At 33.7% G+C, this 18,288-nt stretch overlaps 1 protein-coding gene across 1 annotated transcript; it reads right to left on the bottom strand.

Moving 5' to 3' along the window:
- Positions 1–494: 494 nt before the first annotated feature.
- Positions 495–3,532, bottom strand: LOC114424940 (activator of 90 kDa heat shock protein ATPase homolog). Its single transcript, XM_028391618.1, has 3 exons — positions 2,413–3,532; positions 1,212–1,291; positions 495–1,124 (listed from the first exon to the last, which is right to left on the bottom strand). Exons 1-3 carry the CDS (start codon positions 3,283–3,285, stop codon positions 1,031–1,033), a joined length of 1,047 nt encoding a protein of 348 aa, XP_028247419.1. The 5' UTR covers positions 3,286–3,532; the 3' UTR covers positions 495–1,030.
- Positions 3,533–18,288: the final 14,756 nt, after the last annotated feature.

Genomic DNA, 18,288 nt, shown 5'->3' with positions numbered 1-18,288 from the left:
GCAAATTCACCTAAAGGTCTAAAATTCTTAAGATCATGACTCCATTAATACGGTTCTCTTAATAACATACAATAGGATAAATATACCTATAATACAAGTCACTTTAATTTTTTCATCTCATTTTCTTTTTATTCCTGTTTTCCTTTTTCATTATATTACTTATCATATCTGTCATTTTTTTTTCTCTCTACATTCCAAAATGAGGTGTACATTACAACTCTGCAGCAATGTTACAAGTTTTATTACTTTATAAGTTTCAGTATATAAGACTTAAAAAATATAAGGTTTTATGTAACAAAATTCGAGGTTTATATTAAAAACTACTAGAATAGTATCAGAACTTACGCCATCAAACAGCACCGTAATATAATTTTCGTTTTTTGTTTCATGAACCACAAAATACAATACTTGGCGATTCCGGTGAAAACAATGTTGAACAAACAAGCTAAAAAGTAAAAGCAAGCAAAATACCCAAATCAATCATATAATTAAAATTTCAGATCAAGCCTAGGTTCCCAACCAATGAGTTGGGTTCTAATCATATGATTAAGCAAGAACACTCACAATACAACACATGAAGGTTGAAGAAGTCTGAGGTTCATGGCAATTACTCCAAGACCCATTTGAATATATCCAATTTCAACATAACTAAAAGCACTATGCAGCTGGAAATTAAGTAGGAATTAACACATGCAGCTGGAAATTCGCAAGTCTTCATTTAGTAAAGATGGTAAATGGGAGCAATTTAGCTCCAACTGAATTTGTAACCCTTTCATTGTATAACAAAAGTTTAATGAGATGAACAATGAGATCACATTGATGAATGATGACAGCTCACATTTCTAACAAGAGATACAGCCAGCAAGACCATTCAATTGAGCAAGAGTCAATTTGCGAAATCATTGCAAAAGACACTTCGTCTTTCGTGGGAAATTGCCAATCCAATAATCTTTTCTTGCTGAAAAAAAAAAACAAAATCTCTTGAAAAGAAAATGAAAAATTCTACAACATAAATAATATTTGGAAAATCTCAAATTCCAAAACCAAACGCAGTTCGTATCCTTTGGAAAATGAGATCCCGCCAACCCCTCTCTGTGTTCTCCACCACAGTTGCATTTCCATATCTGCATTTGCAAGTAACCACATAACGGTAACTCGATCGAGCAAAACAAATTTCAAACCCAAACTGAATTGATTAAACACTGACTCACCTGTCTTCTTCAGGGACATCACTATGTGTGAGCTTAACAACAGTGACTCCATCTTCAGGCTCCTCAAACATAATCCTCACCTACAAAATTCACAACCATTCAGAAACAAACACTACATAAGAACACAACACCACAACCACAGCACTTTCAGTATGGTGAAGCAAACATTGTTTGGGTAAGCTTATCTAGAAACACTTCTAGGAAAAAAAATAAGAACAAAATGAAATGAGCTTCTCCATAAGCTAAAATGAGTTCTTCATTAGCTAACCATTAGCTAATCTGTAAATGTCCTCTCATCTTTTAGAGAACTTATATGAGAGAGTTTCTACAAATTAACTAATGGAGAGCTCATTTTAACTTAGGGAGGAGCTCATCTTATTATTTTTTTTCTCTTAGAAATGCTTTCTAAAGAAGCTTACCCAAACATACCCATAATAAACTTTAGACATCAGGAAGAGCTTCTAGATAATGTATTTAGGCTTATAAAAATAGCATACCTCTTATAAACTCTTCAGTTTATTTCCATAAATTTCTTGACAAAACATATCAAAACCTTTATATGTATATCAATAAATCTCATGATTAAATTTACTATATAAACTCAGAATTTAGCAAACAATCACTTGATTAAAACTTAATAGCCAAAAGCATTGAAGATCTTGCATCATAAGCTCAAACTTCCCAAAAGAGTAATGATATTTGAACACCGGTCTATAACAAAATCCCCATTAACACTTTCCTTAGCATCATATCATCCATCATACTTACACTTTTCTCTTTGTTACCTCTTTGTTATCTCTTTATCTCTCTAGGTGTCAAGTAACATATGAGTGCCCACCCATCATTTTCCTTCTCAAAATAAGCTTAAGAAAAATTATTTGGCAAGTTTTATAGTAAAACTTACAAAGCAGACTTTTGAAAGAACTTGTTAAAAGTTTCATGAGAAAGTTCTTCAAAATAGAATTTAATTGGAATACATTGACTCCACCGTCCAATTATAAGAGACTAACCCACTAAACCCAACCCTATTGGTTTATCAAAATTAGCTTTAGAATATGTTCTTACACCACTCTTACTATCAAATTCTGATTCTTACAAGAACATACATCACACTACAAAAACCAATCCAAAAACAGCACACACAAAAACCACAAGCCACAATACTAAACTCAAATAAATTCACAAGCTTCATAATTCTTACCATGGATTCAATCCCATCAGGCCAGCTCCCAAACCTCCATCTCTGCACAATCAACATCCCTTCCTCCAACTCCAAATTCTTCCCCGTCACCGACCCGTCGAAAATACTAAACTCTCCTCCAACCTCCTTACTAATCCTCGCATTGCTCTGCGTAAAACCCCTCCACCTATTCTCATCCATCAGAATCTCAAACAAATCCCTCGCCCTACAATTAAACTTCTCAGTCAAACTAATCAACTTAAACCCCTTCTTCCCCTCACTCTTGTTAACCTCTTCCTTCTTCAAATCATTGTTATCACCATTACTACTACTAGTGTTGTTTTTGTTGTGAGGTACCGCAACCTTCTTCGCTTCGAGCTCGTCCTTCACGGGCCCACCCTTCGCCATGCTCTCCACCCAAACCCTAACCTTCTCCAAAACCACCACCCTCCCCTTCTTCGACATCACCTCCTTCAGTTTATTCCCAATTTCACCGTTTTCTTTCACCGTAACCTTAATTTCCGGATCCTCTCCGGCGTTCTCGTCGGAGATGTAGGGGATCTCGACGGCGCCGTCGACTCTCTGCAGAACCTTCCCGTTGGCGTCCCGCGCCTCGCCCTCCCACGCGAGCCTCACGCTGATCTCGTACCCGGGGATCACCTTCCCCTTGCGGACGTTCACGTAGGCCTCGCCATCGAGCTTCTCCACCTTCTTGATCGTGATGGTTGCATCGCCGTCGCCGCCACCGACGGCGACGTTACTGAAATTGTTCTTGAAGAAGGTTCTGGACCACTCGAGGCAGTTGGTCTCCGCCCAGTGCCAGTTGTGCACGTTAGTGCCGTCGGGACGCTCCGCCACGATCCACCGCTTGTCGCCCTCGCCAAACTTCGCCATCAAATTCTGAATGCGCGAAAATACACGCGAAACTTTTTTTATTTTTTATGCCGAAATAATCTTTTAAAGTTTTAATCCAATTAGATTTATGGTGGGAATAATAATAATGGTTGTTGAGGATGAAATTGGAAGGGTCTAGAATGCGAGTATATATGGGAAACTCCAGCGAAGTGGGAAAACGAAGAGAAGAAAAAGAAAAGGGAAACGTGAAACGTGAAACGTGAAAGTGATTTCGGGTGGACCCAGGAAGGATCGAGAAGACAGCGGGGGAAACAAGTCGGGAGTTTCTTTAGGTACAGTACTCACTACTTACGGCTTTGGCTTCATTCATTCACTTAAAATTTTAAGTTTTTTATCTCACAATGTTCGAAAATTCAATCTTACGTCTATTACTTTTTTTTAATTGATTATATATATTATCAATCTAAGAAAATATTATATTTTATATTGATTATAAGTATAATAAAAAAAATTATCCTCATAAATTTAAATTTACTCAAACTTACGTATAGACAAAAAGAAACTAACATTTTTTTAATCAATTAAAAACATTGTATATGTCGAATATCCTATAACCATAATTTTTACAAGAATTTAAATCATTAATGTTCATGTCAAATATGGATCGGATGTTATCCATTTCGTGGAAGGATGTCGAGCGAACAGTCTCTCTTCCACTTGTAATTCGCCTTTGTCTTGGTGTGAGTCAAGGGGTACTTAATTTGGGCCTTTATATACTAATCTTGTTGGGCCTTGAATTCTTGGGTCCAAATGCACTTTTTTTATTTATCAAGGGAAAAGGATCTTGACTAATACAAAGTTTGATTGAGAAAGTAAGTAAAATATGACCAAGAATTAATTTTAACTTCAACACATTAATCACTTATGTCCAATCATTTGGGTCTGAATGCACTTATTATCATTTAGGTAAATACACTTTGTGGTTGTACTTAGGATCCTTAAGCCAATAATTATCAATAATTGGGGTTAGGGGTCCTAAACTGGCTGAGAGGTTACTCAACTTTGTAACCAAGTAGTGAATAACATGTGTTATATTGTTGTTGTGGATTCATATAGGTATTCAATGTCCTTGTCAAATACCTAATTTGTATACTTAATAATGTTAAAATCCAAACCTGTACACTACTGGAGAAAGGTCATTCCACAATGGTTTTTAGTTACATTGAAATACGGTTTCAAACCGTCTTTGAAGGCAGCGTCATGGAAAGTCTTCACTTTTAACGACGGTTCCTTAAAACTCGTCTTAGAAAAATCAACATTCTAAGACGGTTCTTAAAAAATATAAAAATTAATAATTCAAAATCCAATTTTGAATTGAGATTTGAATTAAATATTGATTGATATTTTGTTTGAAAATTACAACAATTCAATTTGGATTTTTATGTTGTAAGAAAAAAAGATAATAGGTAACAAAGAATAATTTTTTTTTATTCAGTGTGGTTGTTTATTTTGATAGGTTTATCATATGATAAAGAACCGTCTTAGAATGGTTTAATTAATAGCATCACCTTTTCACATGACACATGCATACCACATAATATTGTGTCACAAAAGTCCCCACATAACTAGAGTAAATTTTATTTATTTTTTATTTTTGGCCATACTAGTTAGTGCTAGTCTAGGTCTTTCTTCTATGCACGTCATTCTTATTTTTGGGTGCCTCACTCCTTCACACAGGAAGGGAAATGACCCTTCTATTTATTCATACCTATTTAAAAATGTACTACACTGGTAAGATAAAAATAACCATTAACTTAGATTCTATTTATGCTAATGCAACACATATTTAAAAGGGAAGACACCTCAATAAAAAGGTGGAAGAGCTCTAATATAAGTAAAGATTGTCTTCCAATATTTAGCTAGGCCTTAATGACAGATTTTAAAGATTCTTTTTTGAATTTCCATTTTTATCTAATATATTATAATATTACTATTAACTAGTATCATTATTTCACTAATACTTACATATAATAGGAAATAATAGGAAAGCATGTGGAAATTCTTTAGAAGATGAAAGTAAGATAGGAAAGAGGGAGAGAGAGAGAGAGAGAGAGAGAGAGAGAGAGAGAGAGAGAGAGAGAGAGAGAGAGAGAGAAGTAGCATATGCATACTTTTCCATGACTAAGTAGGACAATGAACATATTTGTAAAAGACTAGCATAGGAGATAGAGTCATAAATAGTTTTGGAATCAAAACAAAAGTCCACACCAGTGTATGTGTGCATGCACATGAATGTAGTATCCTATTACCATCATCTCATACTAACATAAACAATCATACCTACCTCACTTTTCTATTTTTCACATTCCTTCCTTGAGGAGCATTTTTCACCAAGTCATAGAATCCTCAAATGGTGATAAAACAAAATGAACAACCCAAATTATAATCTTATAGGGAATTTATAACATCTCAGTTTTGTACAACATAAGTCTACCTTATGGGTTATTTTTTGGTCATTAATAACAAGCCTCTGATTGCTTGAACATATTAGTCCATATGCTAAGCCAACATTCTAGACTTCTTTACATATTGATGGTTCACAACAAGGTAGCTGACAAAAAAAATTTAGTTGCGGTAAAGCTATTTGCTAAGGGTAAGATAAAAGTAAAACTGGCAGAATTTAAGGAAAAAAGTGTAGCCTTGCTTTATATACTCTTTTTGTCTTAAATTTCTTGTGGATTTAAATATGTTAAAATACATCTTGTTTTATCCCATTAAAAACTCAGACCCCTTATGTTATATTAGAGCATACACACTTCCACTACAAAACATAAGTTTTACATACAAATACAATACCACAAGAGGGAGAGGATTCTCCAATGTGACATGATGAGTGGTGTTAATTTTGCGCCTATCTCTCTCCTTATTAAAACCACAATGGATCTCTTAATGTTAACAAAAATATAGAATAGAAAAAAAAATAGGAGTCACTTTAAAAATGCCAAATACATCACAGGTAGTACAACAATCTATAGCTCCCCCTTATCTCAAAGAGTCAACAAAGCTTTTTCATATATAACCAAATCTGGGGACAAAGATGAAGTGGGAAAAGTAAGAGCACTTCATGTCACACACAAAAGGACCTGAACAAAAACTTTGTTTTTGTGGTAACGGTTTTCTTTAAGTATACAAAAATATTCACATAGAGAGGATCAAGACAAATACAATGACCTTTGGATTCAATTCATTGGCATTTTTTCCTTCTAAACATTGGTGAGAATGATGCCACTATCTCTAAACCCAACTGGTTGGCTGAGTCAGACTCTCAATGAGAGCGTGTGATTTGTCCTACTTCTCTCCACCACTCACCCCTAAAATATATAAAATACACTAATAAAAATTTAAAAAGTAAAAGAGCATAGAGAGAAAGAGAGTGGATAAGGACAAAACAATAAGCATACCCCAACTTTTGGCTTTTGAATGAGCACATCATCATGGGAAAACCCAACAGAATCTAAAAACACAGGAAATGGCTTCTTGGAGAAAAGCATACACAAAGTCAAAAGCATCAACAACTCATTGTGTAATAAATGAAAGAGAGAAAAACAGTTCCATGTGGATATGCATATTTGCACCAATGTGTAACAAATGAAAGAGAGAAAAACAGGTCAAGAAAGGATATTAAAATGTCAACATTAAGAGAGTTTTTTTAATCTTTCAGTAAGGCTAGTAGCCAAGATAGACTTTAGAGTTATATATGAGTAACTTGAAAAATTGCAAGCATACCTGAATAATCCCTAGGCTACGTTGTAATTGGCACCAATCATTCACTGCAAGAAATTGAACCTTTGGATCACCTGCTTTTACCACAAATTGCACAGTTGTAGCTCAGTCATCATTCCTTTGTAGTTTAGAATACTCTTGATATGTCATTCAAATACAATCTCTGGAAAAGGCTTTAGGTACATCTGGCTTTCCATATATGAACCTTATATTTCAAAATACAAACAAAACTCATAGGTATGGTGTCCCACATTAGCAGGTCAAAAACTACATAAAGAAAATAAACTCAATAATGGTGTCAAATAAAACACTGATAATTCACTAATACAGTGGATGCCCATATAGCTTCCTACATTTGACATAAGTTTTTTATATTCTACAAAGCCAAACTAATAATAGGACCTTTAGTTCCTTATCCTAGTGTAAACTGAACAATGACAACGGTTAGAAAATTACCATGACATACTAAAAGTATATTCACATTCTTCAAGAAATTATGCAATGGCAAAACACTCAAAAAACCAAGTTTGAATCACTTGTTTTCTGATATATGATTATTTTGCCATTATCTTGATGACCAACCATACTACTTCCACCCCTGTTTATTTTCTTTGTTAAGGATATAAATATAAATAACCGTGAAATAACTAATGTAATTAATGACATCATAAGCAATGGTGAGGAAGAAGTCCACCATGACAAAAGACCTAGTCATTGACCTTTAGTACAACAACATGCCTTGCAAGCTCGCATGCAAGAAGCCCACCAGGCCTAAAAAGACAGGAGGATTCTTATTTGTACAAATGGTACTTCAAACTTGAACGAGTATGAAGAAATTAACAATACTTTACCTTTTGAGTTGTTCTGCCAGATCGGTCGCTCAAGACCTTTGGTCTCTACCCGGACCTAATGAAAAAAATGGGATCACATCTTATGGACTCGTTGAGAATAATTCTGATCTAGTTCATGGCCTATTAGAACGCACCCTAGTGGGATCCTCACGTACAGAAAAAGATTGCAGTCATAAGGATCGAGTGACATTGCTTCTTCAGTCTGAACCAACGAATACCATGATTCAAAATGGATCTTATTCTGTCGTTGATCTAACAATGACTCTTTTTTGTCTATGTCCTAATAATTGGAGAGCTTCATAAAAAACAATAGAAAATCATATTCAGAATAGCATAGAGTTTCCTTTATGACCCCATACAGATACTAGGACATAAACAATAAGAAAACTTATGTTATACTTCTAACTAATAAGGCGACAATATTTCTTTATGACCCCATACAGATACTAGGACATAATCATACAGCTCTCTAAAATTTCCATTTATTAGCTTTTTATTAAGAGGACAATTTATTAATTCCAAATTATCTAAATCTCTTGATCGAGTTCAAAAGGTCTTGTTTCCTAAAGTTCCATCTATTTGTAAAATTCGTTATGTAAATTACTAAATGACTTATATTATAATTTAACTTGTTTTCCTACTATTTATCCTATGCACAGAAAATGTCCTAAATTTGTAAAATGTACATTTGATTGTCTCAAGCAAATCATAACTGTGAAGGGATGCATACAGTTAGATGTGTAAAACAATTCATGTGCTATCACCAAACAACTTAAGATTTTGGGGTAATTGGTTCATGATTTGGTATCAAAATCTTGTAACCATGTGATATAAAGTTTAATTCTCATTGCCCTAATTTTAGGATAGCTCGTTTTGCAATTCTTTTTATGGTATTTTGATACGTTGATTTGGGAGTAGGGGTACAATGGTTAATTCAACCTTAGCAGTTTGAAAGTGGAATTTATACTTAGTGACAATAAAAATATATAACGACTTAAAGAAGAATAGTACATGTGAAACAAAAGTGGGACAAAAATTTATAGTACCTTCAATAGATTCCAAGGTCCCCAATAACTTTTTGACATTGTTTGATCTTCTTTACACCTTTCAGAGACATCAACCCAAGAATTAAAAGTTTCTTCCCAGTCACCTGCAGAACCATTGATATATTCTAAGAAATCATTACACTCATCAAATCTCGCAGAGTCAACATATCTGAAATCCCCTTCTACATTCATGGTCTTATGATTTCCATTTACCTAGATGAAGCACATTCAATTATGGAAAGTTACTTCAAGAGAAAGATAATAGCTGAAAAATAATAAATTTGTTTCTTCTAATTTTACAAATAATTTCTACTTAATACTTATATTTTGATGAAGACAAAAACTTTATAAAAAAATGACAAGGGAAACATTGCATGAGGAATTGTCATCTTCTTGGTGATGTTGTCTTTAACATTCAGTTATTAGAGATAGTAATTTGAATGTTTTATAATCCTGTATGCCAGTGGTTGAAACTTTTCAGTTTGAAAGTCACAAATGACACACGAAACACTGCTCCACCTTTTCTTTTGCTTGTTATCCCATGATCGCAGCATTGAGAAGATGGCAATTTCATCTTCAACTCAATCTAGTAGGTCTCCAAGTTGAACCAGCACCTAGTTGATAAGAGCACTTAGGATCGTCTTGAAATTAGGTATAAACAGAAAGGAACTTGACCTTAACTGCGACATCCCGATTGAACCAAAGTTATCAAAAGGAGCATCGCGACATCCAGTAGAACCTATTAGTTGTTATCCCAAGAACAAGGAGAAAAAAGAAAAAAAATCAATTTTAATGAGAAGAGAAGACTTAGGATCATCTTGAAAATAGGTATAAACATAAAGGAATTGAACCTAACCACGACCTGTCAGTAGAACCAAAGTTATCAAAAAGTTATCATGTGACACTAATCGACCTGTCGGTAGAATCAACACTATTAGCTCTTACCCTAAGAACAAGGGAAAAACCCTCACACTAAAGAAACTCTCAAATTTCATTAATCTTCCAAAATCTGCCAACAAAGGGTTTAAGGAGTCTATTTATACTTCTGCTAATAACCCTAATTTAAGCCCAAGGCCCAATAATTAATATAACAATTAAAAGACTTTCTAAAATAATAATAAAAGGTCGTGGTAGCCCATTACAAGTTTAAAAATAAGCTCAAAATACAATAAAAAAAGAAAATAAATCATATTCTAAAAGTTGGTTAAAATTTATGAGCATGTTGGGCTTAATTATTATCTAGTCATCCTAATATTAATAGTCCACCAAAATTGATCAACTCAGCCCATGGATGCTTCTTGTCTTATAAATTAGGCTTCCCAAAGTAATTCTTCAAGTTGGCCTCAAAGCATCTTCATCAATTTGTAGGAGAGTGACCTAAATAGGTGTAGCCCTTAATTCATATTGGTCTTCTTTCTCTCTGATCTATAGAATCAAGCCTTGCAAAGCTTGCTTCATCCTCCTGGACCTTGTCATAAGACCTCCAATTCCCTGTAAAAGATCATTAGATGGGCAAGTTGCACACCTCCATCACTAGTGCATGGAGAAAAAAATGAATTCATATGTTAAAATGTCTCATTTCTATGATATTATGTTTTTTAACCATTGATTTCTTCTGTATAAGTTTGATCATTTCATAAACTTGGTCCTTTCACTATGTTAAATAATAGTATACAATATAGGCTACTAATTTGAATTAAAACTAAGAGCAATCCATTATGATAAATAGTGAGCATACAGTTTCTCCACCAGTCCATAATTCTTGACCATCAAAGCTCAAATCAACAACCATTTCAAGTGCAGACCTAGCTTGCTTAAGATCTCCATGTACATCTCCAACTATGCATGAAAATTAGCTTTAATAAGACATAAATAATAGACAACATGCACTAAAAATCAAAACAAGGTTACAAAATGATCAACAAGAACATCATCATGATAGTGAATTAATCATAGGACGCTATGTTGTCCACAAAAACTCTTCACCTTTTTTAATTTTAAGAGTTTGTATTGAAGTTCCCTAATCTAAGGCTATAAAATATAGAACAAAAATAATTATTCATACTACAAAGTCAACAAACACAATTAGTAGTAACTATTAAAAAAAGTGCATTTCAGCAGGATCCATCAGGAAATACCAAAAATTGAGAGTGGTACACTTGAGATTTCATAATAAAAAAATCTAAAAAACAAAGTTGAACACAGATTTATGCATCAACTTGTAAGAGGTCAACAAGACTAAGTTCAACTTTAACCGAAGAATCACTACATTGCATTTATAAGGTTGGTTATTCTTCTCTTAAAGTCATAGTCCATATGATACACATCGTGAGAGACTACTATATTGGGTACTAAACTACCAATGTTTAATATGGAAACTCCTCCTAATTATATTTTTCCATACACATGGAAACAAGATCAAACACAAAAACCATATATTCAATTGATCTTAGTCTCTTACTTTCAAACCAACACAAGTCAGTATATAATCCATATTTCCACCATGCAAATTATTTTTCCAAGCATTCAACCCAAATTATCAACTTTAAACATGCCTACTAAGTACCACCTATGGTAAAACCAAAAACTAACTACATAATATTCATCGAAACCTTTTACATTTCTCTGTTTTATTTCAAAGAAACAATAACAAAAGAACAATTCAAGGCTTTGATAAACACATTCAAAACCAAAGATGCCACAAAAAAAGTTGGAATAAGAGAACCAAACCAACAAGAATTTTGCGACATCTGAGGAGACCTGAACAAGGAAATAACAGTCAAACATAAATGGTTCCATTCATCACATTACATGGTAAGGGGAAAGAAAAAATGGTTTAATATGCTTACCCTAATAAGTATCCTTCTTAAAGGAGTGGAGTCATAAAATGACATGGGGGCACGAAAAAGGGAGTTCATTAGTTGTGAAAACAAAGACTTTAATGATTGAAGGCCCAAAGCAACTACAAAAAGACTCGTCATCAACAAGAATAGTGTTTAAATAACTCCAATCAACAAGTAAACAAGAAATCATTTGCAAAGTGTTTACTTGAGGATTGTCAACACTAGCAACCATCCATGAGTTTTGTAATATTTGGCCAACCACAAATGTTAGATGGCAAAGAGCAGCCATAGAGAAATGAACTCATTGGAGCAAGAACCGCATAGATATTGTATAGGCATACATATGATTGTATTTTTTTTATAAAAAAAAGATGAAAGAATTTTTAACCTAAAAGTTCACTACCTTAACTTAGAAGCGCTTAGGCAGACATGTACCTCTTTCCAACAATGATGCACTTGTTGAACTTAGAAGCACTCAATCATGGCTCCACCCTCCCATTGAGATTTTTAACTTTGACGCAGCAATGACATGTTAAGACATAATGAATAGTATTAATTACTCAAAAATTGACAATAAACAAAATAGAAAAATAAAAGCTTCAGATCAAAATACATAAGTGTAGCTGTCGAACCTATTATTTGTTGAAGTGAATTGGGCTATCATAAGGACTATCCAAATCCTCAACTTGACAATGACTTGCAAAATAGGCAGCTTGGTCGCACAAAAAACACTTATCATGTTGACGCAACTACCCATTACAAACACAATGCATTGTCCAAGGGCTTTGGTGTAGACCAAATGAAATAATCAAAATATGTATATTTATTCTTAAATAATTGTCAATAATTGTACAAACTTGTTTATAATGTTTAAAGTAAACATCAAATACACCATAGTGGTTCGTCTTATATCATCTAAACCTTTCTAAATTTAGTGTTTTTAACTTTTACAAAATATGTTTCCCATTTATTGCAAATTGTTGTTATGGTCTCGATGTCTATTGTTGTGCCATCACCAAACCACTACAAAATATGAAATATTCAAATTATTCATGTACATGTAAAATGAATAAAATGTGATAGTCAAATAATAATTTAAACTTGTTAAAGTAAATATACCATGCTCCAATAATTCTTTAAACCCCCGCTTACTATGTTCCACATCCAATGCATGAAATAATAGCCACACTCATAGCCTCCACTTTGAACATAGCTCTACATTCAACATGAAAAATAATTGAAACTAATAATTGCAAAGTTACAAAACATCACCAGTCAAAAATAAGCATTTATTAAAAGACTAACCTTTACTTCAATCCACTGAGGAACAACTTGATCAGTTTTACCATCCACACTAGTCTTTAATATCTTCATTGCATTGGTTAGGAAAAAAACACCAACGTATATACGATGATAACACCATTTATCTATCCAAGTTTAGAATAGATTAAATGAGTTATAATACAAAACTTAACTTGTTAATTGCAGCTTTGATATGAATATCAAGCTTCTTATTCAACGAACAAAACCAGACAACAACATTGTTCCTAAGACATAGAACAACCAACTGCCAATGGGCCTTGAATTCGATAATAATTAGGTACGTATAATGCAAATATTCTTTACAGGAATTTCATAAATTTTACTTATTGATTCAAGTAAGCTCCTAGGTAGACCTCTCGTTGGGAATCCTTCACCCATGTTTCAACGTAATGTTGACATTCAACATGTCTATCCTTTGCATTGTGTATGAACTAAAGCTCAAGGAATCCATACACCGAACCATGACCTAAGCTTGAACTCCACTCATGCATAAACCTATTTTGAACATTTCAAATGAAAATTGGTAATCATGTATATCATAAGGAATATTAATTATTAGTCAATGATATGGAATTTACTTACATAATCCACAACTCTAGTATAGCTATGTTCAAACATTTGTCACTTGATATTATTTCATTTACATCAAAATATGTTAAGAAGAAGGATGCATCTACAATTTAGTCCCATCCCACAACAACAGGCTTCTGGTAAATATCATACAGGTTCTTAATCAAGTTGTAGAAGCAAGCTTCATGATGATGAACCAAGCAATTTTGATGATGCCAAAAGCCCAAGTGGTTGATTCAAGACTTCAAGATCAAGCATCAAGAATCCAATCCAAGATTCAAGAGAAGAAATCAAGAAGCAACAAGTCAAGACTTCATATAGGATAAGTATTAAAAGAATTTTTCAAAAACCAAATAGCACAGTTTTGTTTTACAAAAGAATTTTCTCAAATTTTCTAAGTTACCAGAGTGATTACTCTCTGGTAATCGATTACCAGTTAGCAGTAATTTATTACCAGTGACCAGATTGGTTTTCAAAATATTTTCAAATGATTTGTAACGTTCCAAAATGATTTTCAAATAATGTAATCGATTACACTATATTAGTAATCGATTACAAGTGAATCTGAACGTTGGAATTCAAATCCAATTGTGAAGAGTCATAACTTTTCATAAAATACATTGTGTAATCGATTACACCATTGTGGTAATCGATTACCAGTGAATAGTTTTGAAGAAAAAGTTAAGAGTTATAACTCTTAACATGATTTTTAGTGTAGGATTTTTCAGCCCTTGTATTTTAGGGCACCTAGACTAGTTTTTGTATTAAGGGTAGTTTTGTAATTTTACACGTTTTAAGTGCACTATTTGATGTGTGTGCTGGGAGAGAAATTCAATTGAATTGAGAGAAGCTCAATCCAATTAAATTTTAGACCAGCCTAAGGGGAAGGTGAGCATTTTCTTGTTACACCCCATTGCCACATCATATAGTCACACTTAATACATGTCCTTCATGCTTTACATGCCTCATGACACCTAAGGACACTTAATGGAGAATCTTGGACTTGGTCTTGGATTAGTGGACTGAACCATAATTGAAATTCACTAATCATAATTAGTGAAATTTTGGCTCCACAAATTCAAATTCAAGTGAAATTTGAATAAAAATTCAAATTCCCTCCAATTTTGTGTGACACTTAGGCTATAAATAGAGGTCTTGTGTATGCATTTTTTAACTTTGATCATTTTAAAAATTAAAATTCAAAGTTAAAACCTCATTTGAGACATAAATTTTGTGCCCCCCTCTCTCCCTCTCCCTCTACTTATCTTCTCCTACCTTCAAGCTCTTATCCATGGCTTCTATAGTGGTGAGCTTGTTCTTGACTCATCTTCTCCTTAAAGTGGCATCTCCAATGACCTTTCCTCCTTCTCCATTCTGCTGTCACTGATCTTCTAGAAGCAAAGGACTCCATTGGTGAAGAAGATCCAAGGCCTCCAAGCTCTACATGGAGCTACATCATGTGGTATCAAGAGCATCTTCATCTAGGTGATGTTCTTTTGCTTCCTCTATCTTTTGTTTGGTCAATTCACTTTAATTCCTTGATCTTCATCGTCTTATCCATGTATCTCCTCCATTGTCTTGTGGTTTGGTGCTGTTTATAGTAGATTCAAAAAAATAAACCAATTAAATCTTAGATTTAAACTTGTTCTTGCATTTCTATGGTTCAAATTTTATAGATATATTCTTGAATCATGTTTTTGTGTTGATTTTAGGTTCTATCATTTTTCAGTCATAATATTCTTGTGCTGAACCTTTAGATCTCAATTTTATTTCAAAATATTGATTAGAAAAAAAAACACAAAAATCTAAGTGTAAATCACTTGATTCATGTTGTCTTAGAGTCATGTTTAGTCATAATAATTACCACATTCTGTTCTAAGTTTGTGTTGAATTTTGATTTTTTTTTATTGAATTCTACATACATTTGTTCATGCATTCTTGAAATTCTTAGCCTATGAATTCCTAGAAGTAGTCTTGTTGTTGAACTTTTTTTGTTTTGTTTTCTAAGTTTCCTATATGATGCCTATGAAGAAACTGAGTTGTGGTGCTGAGTTGTGGTTGGATTTGTGAATCAAAACAAGTCTTAAGGTCTCTTGAATTGTGTTATCCAAAACATTTGAGCATAAGTAAACACAAATTATAACTATCCAAGCCTTAAGCAACATAACCACTACTCTTGATTTCTAGGTTGAAATTCTGATTGTTGTCAGTTCTGGCGCACTGTCTTCTTAACTCTGCCATGGCTTTCATACTTCAAGTTTTGAGCTGAAATTTTAACTAGATAAAATAGACATCTGGACAAAAACAATGGAAAAAGAATGAACAAAAGCGAAGAAGAAATGAGCAAGAAAAGGTGATAAAGATTAACGTCAAAATACACGTCCATAACAAAAAAAAAATGTGTATGCTTGATTTGCTTGAAAATTGTTCATTATTTTGATTTATATTGTTAGTGCTTAGCTCTACTGAGCTTTAAAAGATTGGCTAAGATTTTGTTAAAACATAAGCACTTAGACAATGAAGGAAAGCTGGAGTTGCTGCACATGATGTCCAACGTTATGTCAAGGAATAAGATCGGGCTGCACAATGCACAAGGCAAGATAAAATGTCAAATGAAGAATTGAAGTTGCAGGATCCACGATGTCGGATACAATGTCCTGACATCCTGCCCGAGAATACTGGAGTTGCTGTACAATGCAAGATAAAAGTCAAGTGCAGAAGTGAAGCTGCAGGATCCACGATGTCGGACACGATGTCCTGACATCCGGCCCGAAAATACTGGACATATAAATCTGTTATATCTTTAACAGATTATTGTGCAGTTAGCAAGAGATTAGAAGATCTATCTTTAGGAACGAATTAAAAGATCATTAAAGTTCGAATTTCAAAGTAGAAGAGTTCGTTCAGGGATTAAAGATTAAAGATTAAAGATTCAAACTAAAAGATCAAAAGTTATCTTTTAGTTCTTTAACTGCAGATTTTTCAGAAGAAGATAGATCTCCTCCAGCACAAGCCGTTGCAGCCCAGAAACGCTTATTACTTACATAATCCACAACTCTAGTATAGCTATGTTCAAACATTTGTCACTTGATATTATTCATTTACATCAAAATATGTATAAAGAGGATGCATCTACAATTTAGTCCCATCCCACAACAACAGGCTTTGGTAAATATCTACAGGTTCTTAATCAAGTTGTAGAAGCAAGCTTCATGATGATGAACAAGCAATATTGTATGATGCCAAAAGCCCAAGTGGTTGATTCAGACTTCAAGATCAAGCATCAAGAATCCATCCAAGATTCAAGAGAAGAAATCAAGAAGCAACAAGTCAAGACTTCATATAGGATAAGTATTAAAAGAATTTTCAAAAACCAAATAGCACAGTTTTGTTTTACAAGAATTTTCTCAAATTTTCTAAGTTACCAGAGTGATTACTCTCTGGTAATCGATTACCAGTTAGCAGTAATTTATTACCAGTGACCAGATTGGTTTTCAAAATATTTTCAAATGATTGTAACGTTCCAAAATGATTTTCAAATAATGTAATCGATTACACTATATTAGTAATCGATTACAAGTGAATCTGAACGTTGGAATTCAAATCCAATTGTGAAGAGTCATAACTTTTCATAAAATACATTGTGTAATCGATTACACCATTGTGGTAATCGATTACCAGTGATAGTTTTGAAGAAAAAGTTAAGAGTTATAACTCTTAACATGATTTTTAGTGTAGGATTTTTCAGCCCTTGTTTTTTAGGGCACCTAGACTAGTTTTTGTATTAAGGGTAGTTTTGTAATTTTACACGTTTTAAGTGCACTATTTGATGTGTGTGCTGGGAGAGAAATTCAATTGAATTGAGAGAAGCTCAATCCAATTAAATTTTAGACCAGCCTAAGGGGAAGGTGAGCATTTTCTTGTTACACCCCATTGCCACATCATATAGTCACACTTAATACATGTCCTTCATGCTTTACATGCCTCATGACACCTAAGGACACTTAATGGAGAATCTTGGACTTGGTCTTGGATTAGTGGACTGAACCATAATTGAAATTCACTAATCATAATTAGTGAAATTTTGGCTCCACAAATTCAAATTCAAGTGAAATTTGAATAAAAATTCAAATTCCCTCCAATTTTGTGTGACACTTAGGCTATAAATAGAGGCTTTGTGTATGCATTTTTTAACTTTGATCATTTTAAAAATTAAAATTCAAAGTTAAAACCTCATTTGAGACATAAATTTTGTGCCCCCTCTCTCCTCTCCCTCTACTTATCTTCTCCTACCTTCAAGCTCTTATCCATGGCTTCTATAGTGGTGAGCTTGTTCTTGACTCATCTTCTCCTTAAAGTGGCATCTCCAATGACCTTTCCTCCTTCTCCATTCTGCTGTCACTGATCTTCTAGAAGCAAAGGACTCCATTGGTGAAGAAGATCCAAGGCCTCCAAGCTCTACATGGAGCTACATCATGTGGTATCAAGAGCATCTTCATCTAGGTGATGTTCTTTTGCTTCCTCTATCTTTTGTTTGGTCAATTCACTTTAATTCTTGATCTTCATCGTCTTATCCATGTATCTCCTCCATTGTCTTGTGGTTTGTGTGCTGTTTATGTAGAATTC

The sequence above is a fragment of the Glycine soja genome, chromosome 9, assembly GCF_004193775.1.
Source record: "Glycine soja cultivar W05 chromosome 9, ASM419377v2, whole genome shotgun sequence".
Lineage (NCBI taxonomy): Eukaryota > Viridiplantae > Streptophyta > Magnoliopsida > Fabales > Fabaceae > Glycine > Glycine soja.
Note: the sequence above shows the minus strand (reverse complement) of the source record. Positions and strands in the feature narration are given on the sequence as shown.